The sequence below is a fragment of the Cupressus sempervirens genome, chromosome 5, assembly GCF_028749045.1.
Source record: "Cupressus sempervirens isolate cs-2001-9-10 chromosome 5, ASM2874904v1, whole genome shotgun sequence".
In the NCBI taxonomy this organism is placed as follows: Eukaryota; Viridiplantae; Streptophyta; class Pinopsida; order Cupressales; family Cupressaceae; genus Cupressus; species Cupressus sempervirens.
Genome location: NC_143122.1, coordinates 316,615,610 through 316,638,029, shown reverse-complemented (window position 1 = coordinate 316,638,029; position 22,420 = coordinate 316,615,610). Strand labels below are relative to the sequence as shown.

Here is a 22,420-nt window from a genome sequence, read left to right as displayed (position 1 = left end):
CTTACACCTGTTTTCAGGTCCAATATCATTTTTTAAATACCCTATACAAAGTGGAACTTTCACATTTAATATTTCCCTTTTTAAATTTGCATTTTGTCTGTGATTTCAAGCTGCCACAGAAGTCATCTTTACATGCTGAGTATTTCTGTGTTGGGTGATATACACAAAAATACATTTTGAGTTTCATTGACCTAGTTTTGGTCAACCTTCAGCATCGAAAAAATGCTCTTCTTTATGTCTCTTTTGGTTAGAACCTTATTTCTTTGCACTTTACAGTGTTGTATCACACACTTTTTTGTCTAAATTTATAATTTTGCAGGTTGCTGACCAACTTTATGACATTCTCCACAAGCACTGTAATAGAGTACAAGTACGCATCCTTTTTGCTGTGTGTTTCTTGTAATTCCCAGTGGATTGAGTTCGACAACTAAACAGTACAAGATTCTAACAACTGCGAACACAATGCAGGCATTAAGCTGTGATGAGGCATATTTGGATGTGACAGGATTGAATGATCCTGAGCACATTGCATCAGCTATTAGGCAAGAGATATTTGATGTAACAAAATGCACTGCAAGTGCTGGGATTGCTGGAAATTTGTTGTTATCTCGTATGGCTACAAAGAGAGCTAAGCCGAATGGCCAATTTCATATTCAAACCAAGCAGGTAAAATTTCTTAAATCTGATTTGCAAAACTATAATGCTTTAATGGGTTTGTCAAGTTATAAACTCTATTCAGTCCTCGATCAAATGGATCTTAACTGAAATATTTGCAAGCATCATATCTTAGTTACTGAATCACTCCAAAATCAGGTTAATTCGGACTATGAATCAACCCAAAATTGGAGTTGTTATGGAATTAGTGCCGAGTTGGTTAGGTTTTGGAATTTTGTTCCTAGATTTTGTGGTCTTTTAGACATTTTAAAGATTATTGTTTACTTCCAAAATAAAAAAAAGCCCCTAAACATAACCTTGGTCGTCATTCCAAATAAGAATCTGTTTCATTTCAGCTGAAAACTGTGAATTGAAAAATATTATTGCAACTGTCCCATAGACTTTCATCTTTGCAGCCTTCTCTGTAAGTGATGAAACATTGTTTTGAAAGGCATAAGAGTGGCCATGAGAGTGCCTTTCTTCAGTCAGCACCTACCTAGTTATCCTCCATTACCTATGCAAAAACAGATAATGACATTGATTTTATATTTATTAAAATTTTCTAATCAGAGACCATCATATACTAATATTTTGTATGATAGTTTAAATTTTAAAACAATTTTGTATATATTTAATATATTGTTTTAATATTAATATTATAAAATGATTTAAAATTAAGATTATTATACATTATATTAGTGTATGATTTTTTGACTAGAGGTTACTTTAATGTCCCCTTCTCAGTGCTCATTTTATGCTGTTGTCATTAGCCTATTTTCCTTTAGCCCTGTAGGCTAACCAGGATATACAAGAGACTTAGAGACCACTTGGCCTTGGCAGTTTTAGTTACAGGTCTTTCTAATGTGTTTTGACTGTTGAGAGAATTTTAGGTGTATGGGATCTCCAGTGGCAGTGACATGTCGATGGTAAATATTTAATACAGTGAAGCGAAAATCTCCAAAAGATCGTTAATTGCGATTAATCTTGAATTGGGGTCGCTCCCGATTTTTTCCCCAAAAAATCACCTAAAATCAGTCGACATAGTCAACATTTTTTAGGCCCAAAAAATCAGGTTTAATAATGATAAAATCACATTTAATTATAACAAAATTGCAATTAGTTGTTTGAAGATGTGAGAAAATTTGCTGCCAGGAAAACCTAAACTTTCCCAAATGAAAGTGTTTCTTCTCTAAACGCCACTGTGTGATCTCTGAATGAAATATCTGCAGTTGTCTTGGGAGTCTATTGTAGACAATGATTAAAATGGGAGCCGTTGTTTGCCAAGGAATAAATCATTTGCTTCTGTGGGAGCCATAGAGGGATAAAATTGTTTGTTGTTTATGAGAGTCCAGTTGCTTTCAGCTTCTTGTTTGCATTTGGGGTGTGAGAAAAGTCCATCGACTCAAGACTCCAATCAAAATTCTGCCTAGTTGGGAATTAATTTTCCCAATAATTTTTTTGTTTTTGTTATAGAGTTAATCTGTAGTATATATTAGCTTGAAAAATGGCAGTTGTTAGCTGTAATTTTTTGTTTCTATTATATATATTTTTATATTTGTTTTTGTTATTATATTTTATTATGGTTTGTTTATTACATAAATACTCATTTGTTATGCGGTAAAAACTTATATAGTGAGTTAACAGTTTTGCAAACATCATGATCATTTATAATTTTACACATCAACATCAGAAATATGTCAATTATGATAAATTGTAAGCTTTGTAACTATAACTCACAGAAAGAAGATAATATCAGTTACATTAAAACCTTTTCCCTATAGGAGTTATAGAAACGTATTAAGCCTCTAGAAGATAAGTCCAGGATAAGAGAGGATTGTTAATTAGCCAACTTAAGATCTCATACTTCTCTTGGAATGGTCCTTAGAGACGGTCCTGAACCATCCCCTTAGACCTTGGCTGGTAACCTTTAGTGCGAGGTTACTTCTCTGTTTCTGGGAAATTGTAGTTTTTGGCCTCGGCTTCCCTTGGTCTCTTGCCTCCTGATGATGTTGTTTGGTGTTGCTCTGAAATATCCCTAATTGGATATTTACTCGTTTTGCCCCGTCTTACTATATTCAAAACTAAATACATGCAGATGTATTGCGAGCACAATCAAAACCGTTACAAAATCCAACAGATGTTTAACCAGCTTCTTTTTAATTAAAATATTCAAACTCAAATGTAGGCAAATGTAAAAAGATACGTCAATAAAAGCAGAAGATTCTCCACAAGGTAATAACTAGTTCTTTTCAGAATAATATTTAGGATTTTAAGCATATAGAAATGCATTACAGACCCACAATGATAAAACTAGAAAATTCTCATAAACTCCTTAAACAACGTTATTGCATTATACAACAACAATATAATAACTAACACTAACAAATCCAATGTTAAATACAGATTAACAGTCAGATTGGAATACTAGAATAATAACCTATAAGCGCATGTGAAACACTTGAACTGATGTCTCCCTGAACAATGGGCTTGCGTCCACTGTCTGCCGGCATGAGGGGCTACGTCTTCATACTAGCTGAAAGTTGAAACTTTCTAAATAACTCTCACAAGAGAGAGAATTGAAACTGAATCAATAATTGAAGCATGCCCTAAATGAGCCTCCTTCCCTTTTTAATACACAAACTAATACTCTTCGACTCCCCTTTGGCTTTCATCCTATTCCCTTGTGACTCTTCAACTTCCCTCTGGCATTTCGTCTTATTCTTCCTTGACCTTTTGCCCTCTTTATAACATTAAATTGGCTTTTTAATAATTTGAGTCTATGCTCTGATAGTCAATTTTAACATTATATAAATAAGACTTCAATATTTCTTATGTCCCAAAAAAGGGGACATTACAGATCTCCCCTCCTTAAAATTGCTTGTCCTCAAGCAATCAGTACCGGGATCCCATATGAGTCTGCAGGTAGCTTTGCAGCCCAAACAGAACACAAATCCGACCAGACTGCGAAACAAGGAGCACCCCAACAATCCTTCCATCAACTGGATCCTCGGATCCCATATAACTCTATGAAAAAATGCTGCACCTGTAAACTGTATAACTCTGATCATGACTGCATCCAATCTCAAACTGAGTAGAAATGTAACCAAATCCTTAGTAAGCCATAGGTATATGCTAGCAACATCTGGATCTTAAATCTTGTTATCATAACCAGCTAGTATGATAAGGTAGAAATGTATCCATGAACTATGCATAACCCAGTAGATGGTGACAACCGGCCGAAATAGATGGCGTAATAAACAAGCCGCTCAAAATTTGAAGGTAACACCCTGGGTGCAACAAATGCCATATTGTCATCTTCAATTTGAGGAACCTCCGAATACATAGGTACTATGAATAAGAGTGAAACAGAAAGAGCATTCCCTATGATCAACACAACTCTCCTCAAAACTACCACAAAAACTATCCAAGGTTGATGTATATAATCCAACCAATTCATGTATGGTGTGAAATTAGGAACCCTATGTGGACTGATCCAATGATGCACAACCGTAGTCAAATCACCATTTCCATCCTGTGACCCATATTCATTGCTAGGAATTGTACCAAAATTCCATATCTTGAAATTAGAATCATCTTCATTATGATGATCAAAAGGAGAGTCCTTGTTTATCTCAAAAAGAGGATTATAGTAAATCCAATCAACATTGACTTCAACCACGGGGTTATCTATAAGCTGAATGTGATCTGAAACTCTGGTACTTGGTCTTTTAGGGCAACTATCCAAGTCATAAGTTTGTTGAATGCTATCAAGCTCAAAAATGACTTCTTTGAAAAACTTCTAGCTCACCTTACCCTCATGTTCCCAAGAGTGATTCGTGACCATGCTCTGATTCTCTGCTTTCTGAAGAGAAAGTCGAGCATCATCTAATGCCTCATGAGTATCTTTAAGCTCCCTTTTGAGCTCCATAATCTTATTCCTTTCTTTATCCAACTGATCAACATGTATTTCAACAACCTTAAGAATGTTATCCTTGTCGGAAGGCAAATACAAATAATCTGATTTCATAGTCTCAAGAGCTGTTTTGATCACCTGCAAATCAGCAACAAGCCAATCTCCTTCCACTCCCCTTTGAGCCATCCAATAGAGATCTCCAACCTTTTTGTAAGTGTTGTCATAATGTACCAAAGATACCACAACCTTGTCATTACTAACCTTCAATTGATTATTTAAGGTATGCATTTCATTATTGTCCTGTTGAAGTGGTTCATTGTCTTGCAGTATCATTGTAGATTGTTCCTCTAAATTCATGTCATGGGTATCAGAAATATAAGGTTGACCATAAAATTCCAATTTGCTATTACCTCACGTGCAACTGACCTCATCAACTTGCTTGTCAACACTAACCTCCACTTCACCAACATAGAAACTTGCACCCTGTGTAACATCTTCTACATGGTCACTAGAAAGTTGTAAATCTATGGTAGTTGATTACTCTTCTTTTTCAAGAACCTCTATTCGATGATCTTGATATGCTGGAAATTCTTCGAACACATTTTTGCCCTAGACCCTTGCAAGAAGATCTTGAACCAAATCTAAGTATTTCCTTTTTGCCGTATCAGTCTTACTTTGTTGTTCTAGATGAAAATCCAAGTAATCATTGAATGATAAATCATTATGAATTCGGATAGGAAGTTCTTATACTCTCTATAAATGTCAAGTATTTCAGCTCTTATATCTGATTCAGAATTCTGGCCTAACTGCACATGTAGCTTTATAGTACCTTTCCTGATTTTATCCAAAAATCCTTTATTTTTTCCATAGGTAGGTACCCCTAATATACTCTGGGTTCAGCTCCAACCCAAAACTTCTAATTTGCTCAAATAATGCTATCAACAATTGGTGGACGCACAACATCACTAGATTGCTTCAGCAACACCACCATCCACTCAGAGAGACATAAGTCCTTTGCTGCAGGCTTTACCCTCTATCCCACTCGAACTCTGAAATTATGTCAAACAATTTGATTTCTTTCACAAGTACATCACTGTTCAGTTCAACCAAGTACAAGGATTTGGATGGCTTATCTCAAAGGTATTCGCTGTATGCAAAAAGGCCCCAACACTGTCAACAGCTTCTTGTAGATTTTCACTCTTCCCTGGTATTGTTAAGGAATAGCACTTCAACACCCCTCTTACTGGTGATCAACAATGTTTGTCTTGCACGAGGTTTGTAGCTAGTTCCAATTGAGGGAGATTGCACAATGTTTCAAACTGTCTATATCGTTGTACACATTACCGTGCAAAGCAGCTCTACTGACATGATTTACTCTCAAACTCCATTAGTTCCACAAGTCTCACAACTTCCTCTCTCCATTATGCCATGTGAGTAATTTGCCTATGCTTGCAACTACTTTCAAGAGACATTTATTAACCTTCAACTTATCACTCAGCCGCAGCAAAATTTTATCAAACTTTTGAAGAATATGCAGACTTTACAATTGCGAACTGACAGTATTGATTTACTGTACTACTGACTAGTAATCACCCTGTTTAAAGCTTAATATATATTCCAAAATGATTGAAAGGGCCTCCCAGCTTTCAACAACTTTGATTTAGTATAATTTCAAAGTGATGCTCTAGTTTGTAATGCAAAATTGGAGCTTGAGTCTGTATTACTAATTAATTTCTTCCTAGACACCCAATGCATGTATCTTGCAAATTCTTCTTTCTATAATTCTGGGAAAAACTTGTAGTGATACTCTACTCATTGCAGGTATGAATATCCCCTCATTCACATCACCCATTGAAGATAAAATTCACGACATCCAAAAATGATTTTCTAATAGAAAAGTTTTGAGAGAGATGTTCAGAACTGAGAAATAACTTTCTGTTTCTATCACTAACTCCTAAGCCTTGTCACACCATCGTTAATCTCTTTGACCTTCCGCTTGCTCTACCTGGATAACAACAGGTAGCGTGAATTTAATCAACAGTTGCACACATTACATAATTTTTGCTACAAAGGATGCACCGTTGGTGGTCAGGTGTAATATCAAATGCCAATTCTACTCCTGAACTTCTCCACGACAAGCCATTTCACCAAAAAATGGTTACCGCATATGTTTACTACTGCGGTCTTATGTCTTTGTTAAGCGACTATGAATTGGCATTAGTATTGGTTCTTAACTTCTTGGCGTTTAGTCTGTAGACACTAAGTTACATCACTTACGTGATCCTTAGAACTTGCCGTTGTGCATCTTTGGTTGTTTATCAATCATTCGCATATCAGAAATACAATCATTTGTAAAGGTAATATCTCATCCGTTACAACATTTGGTTGGTATCCTTTTGTCGCTGAGTAACTCCCAATAATAATTTCAAAATTTGTTTTAGTTTTTTGAATATGAAAAGAAGTCATGATATTAGAGTGCCGTCCACTTGGGAATATCTACGCCAAAAGTTAGTTTCGAATTTGTTCTACTGTTACTAAGTAATGTATGCCTCAAATAGCCAACACCAACTTAAATTTAACTCCTCTCCACGATATCAAATATTGCATGAAACGGTTCACTGACAAGAGATGCTTCTGCACAAACTTTTCATGAAATTATTTAATGTTCCTCTAGTGGTCACTGAATGGAGAGCTACACCTTCAAAGAATCCTTGGTGTTTGCTGTGAAGTGGGATATGACTATCGTGTGATTGGTTTTTGGTCACTTCTACCTCCAGTGACTGCTCACGACTGTGGAGTATCTACAACAACCATATTGGCCCTCAAGATATCTGTTTGCTATGAAGACTTGTTTGCAACCTGCTGTTCCTGCTGTGTGCTTGATATACGTATGTTGGTGTGGGTGATAAGACCAAACACCAGTTTGAGTTCAGACCTCTGGTGCGCCTACGACCACTTGCTAGTTATTTCTGTTGTGGACTCACTTCTATCACTCTATATGTGACTGCCTTGCTCGTCTCCTACGTTACTGTAATTCTAAAACCTTAAATACCTCATGCTGTCTGCTTGAAATCATGTGACCCTTGAATGCTTCTAGTACACTTGGATGTATGATTTCCTCACTCCATCTCAACGTGGTTTCTGATATTGCGGCTTCTAAAAAAAACAACAAACATCACTGTCCAAGGTATGTGTGTAGAATACTTACTACTGAGAGCCAACCTTAACTGTGATTCTGAATTCCAATCTCTGCACTTGAATTTTGAGATCCCAAGGGCAACAAAACAGGGATTAGAAGACCATCGCCATTATCTAGATTGCTTGTGTCTAAGGACCCTATGTAAAGTCCTTATCTTTTAGAGCAACCTCATATGTCTTCGCATGCCGTGCATCTTTGTTATCCAATATCGATACTCATGTACCAAGATTCAATCTAAAAACTTTCCACTTCGAAAGCTCATAGCTTCTATACTGATTCAATGTGTCACTTCTAACTTTAGTTATGGATCTGAAACATTAAAGCCTACAGCTATAATCGACTAAACTCATGCGAATGTGTAAATAAATTTCCAATCCTTGTACGAAATCCTTTAGAGAAAAGGACTATGATTTGTAGATATTGTATGTGAGTAATTACTTGATGCAGAAATGCTAGTGATGGTCACTTGCTGCTCTTGATGTATAAACTTCAGAATCCAGTTTCAAGATAATCTTTCAGGTAAACTTGCTTTTGCCTAAGAGGATGGCAGGTTCGATAGCTTTGATACCACTGAAATATCCCTAATCGGATATTTACTCGTTTTTCCCCTTTGTACTATATTCAGAACTAAACATATGCAAATGTATTGCGAGCACAATCAAAACCGGTATAAAATCGAATAGATGATTAACCGGTTTCTTCTTAATTAAAATATTCAAACTCAAACGTAGGCAAATGTAAAATGATATGTCAATAAAACCAGAAGATTCTCCACAAGGTAATAACTAGTTCTTTTCAGAATAATATTCAGGATTTCAAGCATATAGAAATGCATTACAGATCCACAATGATAAATCCATAAAACTCTCATAAACATCTTAAACAACGTTATTTCATCATACAACAACAATATAATAACCAGCACTAACAAATCCAATCTTAAAAATAGATTAACAGTTAGATTAGAGTACTAGAATAAGAACTTGTAAGCGCATGTGAAACACCTGAATTGATGTCTCCCTAGACAATGGGTTTGTATCCACTGTTTGCCGGCACAAGGGGCTACGTCCTCATATTAGTTGAAAGCTGAAGCTTTCTGAATAACTCTCACAAGAGAGAAAACTGAAATTGAATCAATAATTCAAGCATGCTCTGGAATGAGCATCTTTTCCTTTTTAATACACAAACTAAGACTCTTCGATTCCCCTCTGGCTTTCATCCCATTCCCTTGTGGCTCTTCAACTTCCCCTTGGCATTTCATCTTATTCCTCGTTGACCTTTTGCCCTCTTTATAACATTAAATTGACCTTTTAATAATTTGAGTCTACGCTTTCACAGTCAATTTTAACATTATATAAATAATGTTTACAAAGTTAGCAATTGAGTATTGAAACATATATATATATATATATATATATATATATATATATATATATATATATATATATATATATATATATATATATATATATATATATATATATAAAATTATAATGCAGTATTTCAATTTTGCTTTTATCTGTTTAACCAATAACAGTCGAGTGATTAGTTTAGATTGTTTTATTGACATTGCCGATTATATTGATATCGGCACACCACTAGCCATGATTGAAGTGCCATTTCCAAATAGTAATCGGGTGGCTTCATTTGCTATACTATCATTGATATCAAGTCTAATCCGTGAGTTAAATATAACACACCGTTTAGAGTTAACGAATTGGTATGTGTATGTTGAGACATGAATGTATAGAGTCATGTCTCTATTATGTCATGTTTCAACATATATATATTATTATCATTTTCATTTTGCAGATCATATCAATAACATTGGCAATACTGATCTGAGATAAGGTTAATACATTTTACAGCAAGTACATTAAGTTTGTCAACAGGAAGACACTAGTCCATTATATATTAGAATACATATCAAACCCTTTGATAAGTTTACACCAAACATGGTCTATTAAACTTTACATGGTATCAGAGCCTACTTGGTAGAGAGACTATCAAAAGTACTGCAAATATGTCAAATAATGTGAGAGTAGAAGACAAACTCGAAGGTGCTGTAAATTTCTTTTCATGGAAAATCTGGATTACCACAATACTTGAAGAACTAGAACTAGAATCATTCATTGAAATTGATAATCCAATTCCTGAAGATGAAACTGAAAAATTCACTTGGAGAAGGCGAAACAATAAAGCCAAGAAAATCATAATAGACTCCGTAAAGGATCACATTCTTCCTTCCATTTCAAATTTGAAGAAAGCTTTTGAAGTATTCACAACAATAAAAAATGCATTTGAAATAAACAACTCAAGTAGATTGATCTGAAGAATCAATTGATGAATACTAAAATGAATAAAAGAGAATCAATCTCATCTTATTTTGGAAGGATCTCTAAAATTAAGAATCACTTAAATTCCATTGGAAACAAAGTAGAAGATCAAGAACTCTCCATATTAGCACTCAGAGGATTACCACTATCATGGGAAGCATTCATTCAAGTTGTCAATGGACCTTCAATCCCTTCATTTGATCAACTAAAAACTGATTGTACATCAGTAAGAGTCAAGATTAATTTCCAGAGGTATTGTATCAAATCAGGTTGGTGAAAATCAAGCTCTTTTCTCAGCTCCTAATCATCAAGGAAAGAAAAGGAAATTTAAAGGAAAGAAACATGACTATAAGAAAAAGCATAATAAGGTCAACTATACTAATCTCTCTAAAGTTAAATGCTTTAAATGTGAGAAATTTGGACATATCTTTAGCAAATGTCCTGAAAGGGAAATAATCTTAGCCTCTTTAGCCGAAAGTAAGAAATATGAAAATCTAGTTTTCTACTCTGCCTTGTCAAGTGAGATAAACTCTAATGAAAGTGTGTGGATAATAGATAGTGGGGCTTCCTGACATGTAACAGGATTCAGAGACAAATTTGAAACACTTGAAAATTATAGATCTGAAGGAGTTAGTATTGGAGACAACTCCATTCATCCAGTCAGAGGCATTGGGACCTGCTCTATTCAATTAAGGACTGGAGTTACACTAAAGTTGAAAGATGTTCTATTTGTACCTAGAATAAAAAGAAACCTAATCTCAATCTCTGGATTAACGGATGAAGGTTTTCAAGTTACTTTTCAACGAAGACAAAGTCTTGTACTGGCCTAAAAACAGTCTTAAAAATGCTATCACTATCGGGACTAGAGATGGGACCTTATATAAGCTATGTAATATTCAAAACCAAGCTCTTAACCATGAAATAACAAATTCTAATGAAATATGGCATAGGAGACTTGGACACATTGGTTTCAATTCACTACCTAAGATAGGCAAAATCACCACTGGAATTCCAAATCTAAATTCTACCCATACAAGTATATGTAAAGGTTGTGCTCTAGGAAAGAACAATAAAAAAACCTTTCCCTACTAGTGAACACAAGTCTAAATCAATTCTGAAACTAACTCACTCTGATCTATGTGGACCCATGCCAACTCTCTCCCTAGGAGGTCACTCCTACTACATAATATTCATTGATGATTACTCTAGGAAGACTTGGATTTTTTTTCTAAAAGTTAAAGAATCAGATGAAGTGTTATCAAAATTCAAAGAATTGGTAGAAAATTAAGTGTTAAAGAAAATTAAGACTCTAAGATCTGACAATGGGGGAGAATATACTTTTGAGAATTTCAAAGCTTTTTGTACATCTGTTGGATTAAGAGAGAGTATACAGTACCTTATAATCCTCAACAGAATGGTGTAGCATAAAGAAAAATAGAACTATTGTTGAGGCAGCTAAAGCTATGCTTCATGATCAAAACCTACATTTTTCATTTTGGGCAGAAGCTACTAATACTGCTGTTTACATTCAAAATAGATGTCCACACTTTATCCTAGAAAATATAACACCTGAAGAAGTCTTCATAGGGAATAAACCCAACTTAAGTCATCTTAGGATCTTTGGTTGTCCTATATATATATATATATATAGACCTAAAGAAAGAAGAACTAAGTTAGAATCTTTAGGAAAGAAAGGAATATTTGTTGGGTATAGTGAAAACTCAAAAGGATATAGAGTTTATGTTCCCAGACAAAGATTAGTAGAAGTAAGCAGAGATGTCATATTTGAGGAAAACCTGCTCTAAACCTATCCATAAGCACAAATGATGAGCCTTCAATAGACTTAGACGAAAGTCCACAATCTGAAATTTAGAGGGAGAATATATCAGAAGAAACGACTTCAGTACTAGATACAGAAAATAGAAACATCCCTAATATAAAAAAGAGACCATTGTGGGCAAGAAAAATGATTGAGGAAAATAATATTGAACCAGATGAAATCACTAAGGAAGTCAAGAAAACCAGAAACAAATCATGTTAATACTTCAGTAGTAACTGAGCTCACTAAATCTGAACCTACATCTATTGAAGAATGTCTAACTTGCTAGGCATGGAAAGATGCTATGATTGAAGAATATTAATCAATACTTCAAAATGATGTCTGGGACATTGTACCTAGACCTAAAGCCAAATCTGTTGTTTCTTCTAAATGGTTATATAAAATCAAATATGCAGCAGATGAGAGCCTTGAGAAACATAAAGTGAGGTTTGTTGCCTGAGGTTTTTCACAAAAAGTAGGTATTGATTATGAAGAAACTTTTGCTCTAATTGCTCGTTTTACTTCAGTCAGGACAATTCTTGCCTTTGTAGCAGCAAAAGGATGGAAGGTGCATCAAATGGATGTGAAAACTGCAATTTTAAATGGAGTCATAAATGAAGAAGTCTATATTGAACAGCCTAAAGGTTTCGTGATAAAAAAATGAAAATCTTTATGTATGTAATCTAAAGAAAGCATTGTATGGCCTGAAACAAGCCCCTCGAGCTTGATATGAAAAGAATTGACAGTTATCTCATCAAATTAGGATGCTCTAAAAATGAAGCTGATCCTAACATCTACTTCAAGATATCTAATGGAGATATGATTATATTGGTTCTTTATGTTGATGATCTCTTAATAACAGGTGAAGATCCTCTGATTGCTAAATGCAAACAAGACCTTGCTGCTGAATTTGACATGAAAAACCTAGGTTTGCTACATTATTTCTTGGTTCTAGAAGTATGTCAAAAGGAAGATTACATATTCTTAAACCAAGGAAAATATACTTAGGATATTTTGAATAGATTTGGAATGATGGACAGCAAGCCACTTGCAATTCCAACGGAAACTAATTTACACAAGCTAAAAGAGGAAGCAACACATTCATAAGCTATTGATCCTACCCTCTACAGACAGATTATTGGATCTCTCATGTTTTTGGTTAACACCAGACCTGACATTTGCTATGCTACAAATGTTCTGAGCCACTTTATGTATGAACCTAAGAAAATACACCTAATAGCGGCTAAACATGTTTTGAGATATCTACATGGCACTATTGGTTTTGGACTAAAGTACAAAAATGTGGAAATCAAACTTGAAGGCTACACAGATTCTGATTGGGCTAGTTGTTCTTTAAATCAAAAGAGTACCACCAGATGTTGCTTTAATATCGGATCAGCAATGGTGTCATGGGTCAGTAGAAAACAACCTACAGTTGCTTTGAGTTCTACTGAAGCAAAATATATGGCAGCCTCCATGGGAGCACGTGAAGCAGTTTGGTTAAGGAAGCTATGATTTGGATTATTTGAGAAGAAGTTAGATTCCACTGTATTCCATTGTGACAATCAAAGTTGCATCAAACTTTTTGCAAATCCAGTATTCCACAATTGGTCAAAGCACATTGGGACTCCTTACCACTACATCAGAGACATGCTTGATAGGAATGTGATCAAGCTGATTTATGTTAACACAAATGATCAAAATGCTGATATTTTCACTAAACCTCTTGCAAGAGTGAAAATAGAGTATTTTAGATATAAACTTGGTATGACAAATATATAATTACATTTTTGTAAAGTATATTCATGAATATTATATTAAATTATTGTTTGCAAACTTGTTAAATGGAAGGTGACGATCTTTCATATTATTTATTAAGGTCTCTATTATAAGGTGACGATCTTATCAATAGATGACCAACCTTTAAATATCAAAAGTATTGAAGGTTATTGGTGTCATTGTTATATGCTGGATTCTGCCGGATACATTGATATCCATCATGATTATAGGCCGGATCTTGTTCGGACATCATGAAAATTATTGGTGTCATTGTTATATGCCGGATTCTGCTGGACACATTGATATTCATCATGATTATAGGTTGGATCTTGTCTGGACATCATGAAAATTATTGGTGTTATTGTTATATGCCAGACTCTATTGGACACATTGATATCCATCATAGTTATAGGCCAGATTTTGTCTGGACATCATGAAAATCAATTATTATGATTATTTAGACTGGGTTTTGCCGAACATCATATTTCATCAGATATAATCAAGTCTACTCAATTGTATACAGAAGTTTCAATCCCTCATTGCTAAAGAGGGAGTGTTAACAAAGTTAGCAGTTGAGTATTGAAACCTCTAGTAATATATATATATATATATATATATATATATATATATATAAAATTATAATGCAGTATTTCAATTCTGTTTTTATTTATTTAACCAATAACAGTTGGGTGATTAGTTTAGACTGTTTTATTGACACTGCCGATTATATTGATATCGGCACACCACTAGCCATGATTGAAGTGCCATCTCCAAATCGTTATCGGGTGGCTTCATTTGCTATACTATCATTGATATCAGGTCTAACCCGTGAGTTAAATATAACACACTGTTTAGTGTTAACTTAATGAATCGGTATGTGTATGTTGAGACATGAACGTATAGAGTCATGTCTCTATTACGTCATGTTTCAACATATGTATATATATAAAATCATTTTCATTCTGCAGATCATATTAATAACATTGGCAATACTGATCTGAGATAAGGTTAATACATTTTACAGCAAGTACATTAAGTTTGTCAACAGGAAGACACCAGTTCATTATATATCAGAATACATATCAAACCCTTTGATAAGTCTACACTAAACACGGTCTATTAAACTTTACAAATAAGACTTCAATATTTCTAATGTCCCGCAAAAGGGGACATTACATGCTCTTCCTTTCAGTTTCTTGATTGTAACTCTCAGTCCCTTAGACCCTTTGGTGGTCTCTAGTTGGACATTAATAAATCAGCTTATCTTATCTTAAACATTTTAATACCTTACATGTTTAGCTTAATATTTGATCTGCCAAGACTATCATTTCTCATTAGCTCTATTCCGTTTTAAATTTTCTCACATTTAGAACATTGCAGTATTGCTGACTACATGCAGGACACCCATGCTTTCGTAGGCCTTTTGACTTGCTAGAAGTTGGTTGTTTGGCAATTTTTTGAATATCCCATCTTCCTTGTCTGATTGTGATACGTCTTTGGATTTATCAACACAAGTAATATACTTATTTTATAACATGCTTTACAATCTAGACTTTATAGTTGAGGTTTCAAGATATATCTGGAGATCCTATTCTTCTTTGCTATTCCTTTGAGTACAATGAAAACAGTAGTGCCAAACTTTGTGTTTTGTAAATTGTAGTTGTTATATTGAAGTTATAAAACTAATCTTTCTTTTATATTAGACGAAAGATATTTATGCATTAGGAACAAAAGACATAGTTCTCTCTGTCATTCTGTCTCTCTGAATAATGGTTTCGTTGCAGCCTTCTCTTTTTTCTTTTAAAGAGAAGTTTTTCAGAACAATTGGTATATAATAGGATGGTAACTACACAAAACTGTTTTTGCATTTTCAGGTTAATGAATTCCTGGCATATCTTCCTATAAGTGAACTTCCAGGAGTGGGACCCACATTGCGAGAAAAGCTGAATAATCAAAATGTTCATGATTGCAGTCAACTGCGCAGCATATCCAAGGTTAGTTGATATTGTTGAATGCATTTTGGGTTGACTGTTTTTTTTGTTCATTTGGACAATGCCAAATGTTTTGTCCATGTTGGACGGGACACGGATATTGCTTCAACTAAAACATCTTGAGTATCCTGGAACTGAAATCTCTCAATATAAGAATTGATGTATAATCTTATCGAAGATAAAAACCTGCATTACTTAGAACTGTATTCTTTCATCTCTAAAATCAATGTACTTTACATCTTAGATAAGCTCTTATATATGTTTTCAATTATTTGTGATTTGTAATAAAGAAGCCATCATGAAACTTAATTGTACAACTGTTTCATGTTTGAGATGCATGCTGACATTGCATATACATGCACCTGGTTTGCTTAACTACACAAAATATTCAAATTTCAAACTCAAAGTTTATTGCATTTTCACATCTTTTGTTTAGAAACTAGTTCAGTTGTCTTTATACTGCTTTCCCTAAACCTGTGAAGATAAAGCAATGAAGTAACATTCTTGTGTATGGATATTTTAGGTTGGATGGGTGATAACCTAGGGTACACTCCCTCACATTCTTGAGAGGCTTCTGCATTGTCCCAACTTTGGTAGATTCCCTTGTTTCCCCCACGATGGTGGTGTGAGCATTATGGAGTACATTCTCACTAATACGCCCGTCTCTGCCTTGCTCACCCTACAAAATTAGACATAGCTTAATCCACTTTGATGATGAATACACCATTGATTATGTTTCTAACTTCATTCTGATGTTTGGGTTCTATTCCCTTCCTTTTCCAAGCATTGAATATATGTATGAATTCTTATCTAGAACTCTTTGGGAAGCAACCGCTGACTCTTATTTTTTTCTGACATTAATTCTTGTTTTCTACATCACACATTATTTCAAACCTTTTTTTGACCATAGATCCATGCTATGCATTGAGGGTTTGATAATGAATGTTGATAACTTCATTAGAGGCTTTGATTTTCCTTAGCCTATGACCCTCCCTTAGTACTCATGCTACAAAGGGAGTACAATTGTCTTCTCTGATGTAAATAATATGGTTTTTACTTTTTGTTTATTTCCACCGCTCATGCTAAAACATCACTTCCAACATAATCCTTGATCCATGGGTCTCCTATTCTAGTTCCCTCTATAATTACTCTTGCTTATTTGTTATCCTCCTTTGTCTTCTCTACGTCTTCTATTTCGAGAGCTATTATGGAGTTGTGCCCCAACAAAGAAATTGATTGTGAAGGTTTCTATGCTGAATTCATCAAATATAGTATGAATTCTCTTGAATTTCATTTTTCCAAGTGTTGTTTTTGGGTAAAAGCATTAACCCGTGTCACCCTTTTGTAAAGGAAAAGGCTAACAAAAGTATACTTGTTCACCTTCAATGAAATAAAATTGGTAATATTATTTAGAATTCGAGAAAGAAATAAACTAATGAAATGTGTAGAAATGGATGAAGTTTAGGATTATAATTTTTAATAATTATTTGAAATAAGAATTGATAAATTTTCTTAATTTGTATAGATAATTTTTTAGTTGTTGAAAAATGCTAAAAATTAGGGGTTTAGTTCCCACCGCAAAACTATATGGAAATAAAATTATTTCCATTTGAACTCAGACTATGTTATAGATAACATATATAGCTAGAACAATGAAAAATAAATTTGACTTCAGAGCTATATTTTCTCTTTTATAATGATTCAAATTTCAACTCGCCTAAATCGATAGTTTTCATCTCCCACCACATTTTTCAAAACAAATCTATTCTAACCAGAAGAAAAATTATACATTCTGGAAGTGGACTTTCTCCTCTAGAACGTCATATAATTAATTTTTTTTTTTGATATGATTTAATATGTTTTTCTTTATCAAAATTGATATTTTTTTGAGTGTTAAAATACGTGCTTGTAGAATTTTTTAAATTACAATATATTATATCTAATTAAAACACTATAAATTCTAGGCAAGAGCTTACAACACAACGGTAAATTGTGAGCCTCTTATTTGAGAGGTCTTGGGTTCGACTCTACACAAGCTTAATAAATAATAATAATTAATCACATCACATAATAATAATGAATCTTGGCTTCGGCTTCTTACTGATATAAAAAAAAAAAAACACTATAAATTCTATATGAGAGTATTCTTGAGCTCTATAAAATATTGTTTATATGTTATTAAAAAAATATCATAAAAAATAGTAATAATTATCAAAACGTCGGTTTTCTAAAATATTTTTATTTCTTTAGTAATTTGATACAAATTAGTATAAATCATGCATTCAATAGACATTTCTATTTGGAAAAGTGTGACACCATATATAACTTAGCTAGAATGAATTTATCTAGATCATATGTTTGAACAAAACGTATTTTTGGATAAAAATACTCAAATTCAGTTGTTTTGATAAGTCAACTTGAAAGGTGACACAACTTTGTACTTTTACCCTTTTCTAAGATCGATTCTGCAAATGTAGTAACATTGCCAGTGTGATTGATGTCTTCCAAATGCAGATTTGAACACTCATAAATATGAGGTGAAGAGACATGTCTCTATAGTTAATCATCATTAGTTAATAAATAATTATATGTATAACTCATCTTTAAGCATATATGTATATTAATGTATTAACCATATATGTAATATATTATTATATTATTATATAATAATATATAATATATAATATATGTTATATTACATATAGAATTTATATAATATATATAAGATATTTATCTTAAAGATGATTTACCATCATATAATATAATAATATATAATATATAATATATGTTATATTACATATAGAATTTAATAATATATATAAGATATTTATCTTAAAGATGATTTACCATCAACAAGGTATCTCATGATAAAATCAACTCGACAGAAGCTACAACCTTAACACCAAGCTCTTTAATAAGATTGTGCATTTAAGTTTTTCTTGGTGATTTTTCTAGAGCATTAACCTAAAGTATGGTATCCCTCTATTGTTGACAACTACAAGAAGATTATGACTGGGCATACATATGCCAAACTTAATATTACAGTGGTTGACATGTATTGGTCAGAGGAACAATATTGGAGCTTAGAGGCAAACAAGATTCAAGATGGACTACCAGACAATCGATCATGTAGTTTCCACTCTAAGCTGTTATTGTTGAGGCTCGTTATAGTGTTCCAAGTCTCTTTTTCTGCCTTGGGATCTTTGCTGACTGTTTCTGAAATCAGATTTTCAATTTGAAGCTTCTGTCTTTTTGTTCATGCCTCCACATGGTTGATTTGGTTTGACATCAATGCACGTGATGACAGCTTTGACCAATATAATGTTGCAACACAGTCAGAAGTTCGACGACTGCAACTATAACACTTGGAAGCAATGCTAAAAGCACTCAGAGAAATGAACAGCAACTTGTTAATCAATTTGACAAACACCTAAAATCTATCAGTGCATAGAGAAGTGGTTGTCGGTCATATTAGTATTAGAATACTATCAAAATATCCTCCAATCAGAAAGAAACAATGAACCAAACAAGTGCTAGAATGATCAATGTCAAGTTTGCAAACCACTGTGTTAAGCTCAACCTTAATTGCAGGTTTGATATTCAAATGTTTTTAGGTCAAAGTGGCTACAAAATTCATCAAACACCTTCCCTAAATATCAAAAAATACCTCCCAACATTACCTAACAACAACATACACCACCTACACCACCAAACAGTAACAAAGTGGCCAAGAAATACAATAAATATCCCTAACAGATTATGCCAGCTCTACAAAAGGTACAACCTGTACTGTTCTGTACTTTTCAGACTGGAAACCATGTATACTCCTTCAAACTCGCATGCCTCAGCTAGATATGAACATCAATGGGAGCAACTAGTGTAGTCTAATCAATATCATTAATATTACTGGTCAAACAACATTAATTGAACACAAATGTTATATGCAAGGTTCTATGATGTATATATACATGCTTTCATTTGGTTATTATGTGTATATGTATGTTTAATTCATGTTTTCATATGAATATTTAAAACTTCCCTATATATTTTAAAATTACTGTCTATTTTATAGAGACAGCCCATTTGCTGCCCCTTAGCCATCCCCATAATTTGTAAAATAAATCATTATCTGTAGAATGGATCCTGCGTTGCCCGCTGCCCATCTCGGGAACTTGGGCAATATATTCTATTGTTATTACAAATGACCATTAATGCAACTGAATTATATTTCCAATATTTCAGAACCTAAACCAGATTTATCTTGTTAAAGCATTCTAATTGGAAAAAGTATGACTTCAATCATGTTACATTTCTTCCTCTTATGAAACTTATGATTTTAGGGCAAGATTTAGGGCAATTGTAAACAAGGGACATTACAAACTGCAATTGATTGGGTGCAAAAAAGCTGAGGATTTGATTTTGTATCCTACAAATTTTATCACGTCACATAAGACACTTCAAGGCAGTGAGGGGGTGACAAATGTGATGTCCCTTTATAGCAGGGGTTAGAAGTGTGGTAGTGTTAGCTTATCATTGTGAACCTCATCAACAAACAACAAACAACTTGATTTGAGGGTCTCTAGTGGTTGACTTACTATTTATAGTAAGTCAAGACTGGCTAGGCTTCATTTTTGGCATGACACTTGGGCACGATACCTAATCAACGTGGCATCTGCATTTAAGTGGATTAATTGATGAATTATGGGATATTACGAGTTTTGATTATAATTAATGTTATGAATTAATTACATTTAATTAAATAACATAATAAGCTTAAGTTGAGTGACTTTTTAGTAATAAAGTTCAAGTGGCACCTAAAGGGAGTTAATTAATGATTATTCAATTTAAAGCATGCCTAAGCAAAAAGCTAGTTCATGATTTAAGTGAAAGGTGTGTTAACATGGAAAGATATGTAATGCTTCAGGAACCAGATATATATTTCATTAATGCTTCAATGCTTCAAGTACATCATACACCAATACACAAGATAGATAGCAATGACTAATACTGAATATGTTCTCCCTCCAACAGAGAGTGTACATAAGATCCCGAAGCGGTGCGATCAAATCGTTGTGTCATAACAGAATGCCCTTTGGTTTCTAACTAACACCCTTAACACATGTTTTACTAATCCTGACGGCATAACACACTTTTGCTGACAACAAAAGCTAACAGCTGATGGTGTCTAGAAGAGGCTTTTGTGATCAAATTCTATAAAACACAGCTCTAAGGCCCATTCAAATCATCTTGATCATTGCATGACTTCATTTGGTCTGGATATCTTGATCATGGAGTTGATGTCATCATATTGATATCCAGACATTAAGTCCACCAAGTACTAAATCTGACATCAAATCCATGATGTCACCCGTATTGGTATCCGGGCATTAAGTCTACCAAGTACTAAATCCAACATCAAATCCATGATGTCACCCGTACCAGTATTCGGACATTAAGTCCACCAAGTACTAAATCTAATATCAAATCCATGATGTCACTTGATGGACTTAATGTTTGGATATCTTGATCAGGGACTTGATGTCGTGAAGCCATTACTCCTAGCATTTAGTGAATATCATGGAGTTGATATTCGGCCAATGCTTTTGATATCATGGATTTGATATCGGTTGAGTTAGTTAGACTCAAGAGACTAATACTTAAGTGCATATGATGACTTTTGAGATTTGTATGAGTTTTACGTCATGAGATGATGTATCGAATATATAATAGATTTGAGATATATTGAAATTGTGAAGATAGAGAAGTTGAGGCCTTTTATAGATTTGAGATTTATTAGTTGATCTTCTCAAGTCCAAGAGGGAGTGTTAATGTTTGTGGCATTTACGACAAAGATCAACAATAAATAACTGCATATGCAAAAGTAAAGCCAAGAGTGGCTACATATTTAATGACAATATAATAATAATAATATCAAATATAGTATTTTATTATATGATAATTCAATTAAGTGGGAAAGCTTGATTGGTCCCATTTGAAGTGTCATGTCTTTTGGAAGATGCACCTCTTTATCTCATATATATTATATGTGTTGGGTAGTGAATAAGGAACACATGATAACATAATGTGCAAGTAATTATTCACCACTGTTGCACTATACCTCTTCTTTGCTCTAAAATCTGAAAACTTAACATATCTCTCATTGTGTCCTATGTTTGAGGAAGAGGCTATCCAGTTTTTTGTGTTGCTCTTGGATGGTATGACTCATGACTAGTGGTACCATGGGTTGGTCACTTTACATCATGATCAGATTACATCTGACTAGGAGTTCGTGGATAGATTGGTAGAGAGATTTGTTCATAAGAATCCATAAACTTATTTCCAAGACCTTACTCAGCTCAGGCAATAGGCGACCTAGAGTCTTTCACTAGTGAGTTTATGAGACTATCATGGTACGGTTTAGGTGGAGCAGGTTACACGATGTCTCCTGTAATTTGTGGTTACCTAGTTCAGATCAGCATATGGGGGCAGTTCACTTCGTGAACAAGTCCTTGTTTGATATGGATATTACCCTGTCATATGACAATCCATTATTTGAGGTCGATGTTGGTCTCTCTCGGGTGATGAGTGAGGATGATGTTTGGGGTTCCACCATTGCACGAGGATGTTAGTTAGTTCTTACAGGTTTTTAGACAGGTTTGATTGAGGAGTTCACAAAGGTGTATATAGTGAGGAGTGCATACAACTTCACATTTGTTCCTCATTTACAGG

At 33.9% G+C, this 22,420-nt stretch overlaps 1 protein-coding gene across 2 annotated transcripts in view; it reads left to right on the top strand.

Moving 5' to 3' along the window:
* The window catches only part of REV1 (DNA-directed DNA polymerase), a 264,062-nt gene that overhangs the window by 108,514 nt on the left and 133,128 nt on the right, over positions 1-22,420 (top strand). For both annotated transcript variants that reach the window (XM_089830019.1, XM_089830018.1), the window contains exons 10-12: positions 320-370; positions 469-666; positions 15,575-15,694. In XM_089830019.1, coding sequence (XP_089686145.1) covers positions 320-370; positions 469-666; positions 15,575-15,694 — 369 coding nt within the window. The remainder of the gene's footprint in view (positions 1-319; positions 371-468; positions 667-15,574; positions 15,695-22,420) is intronic.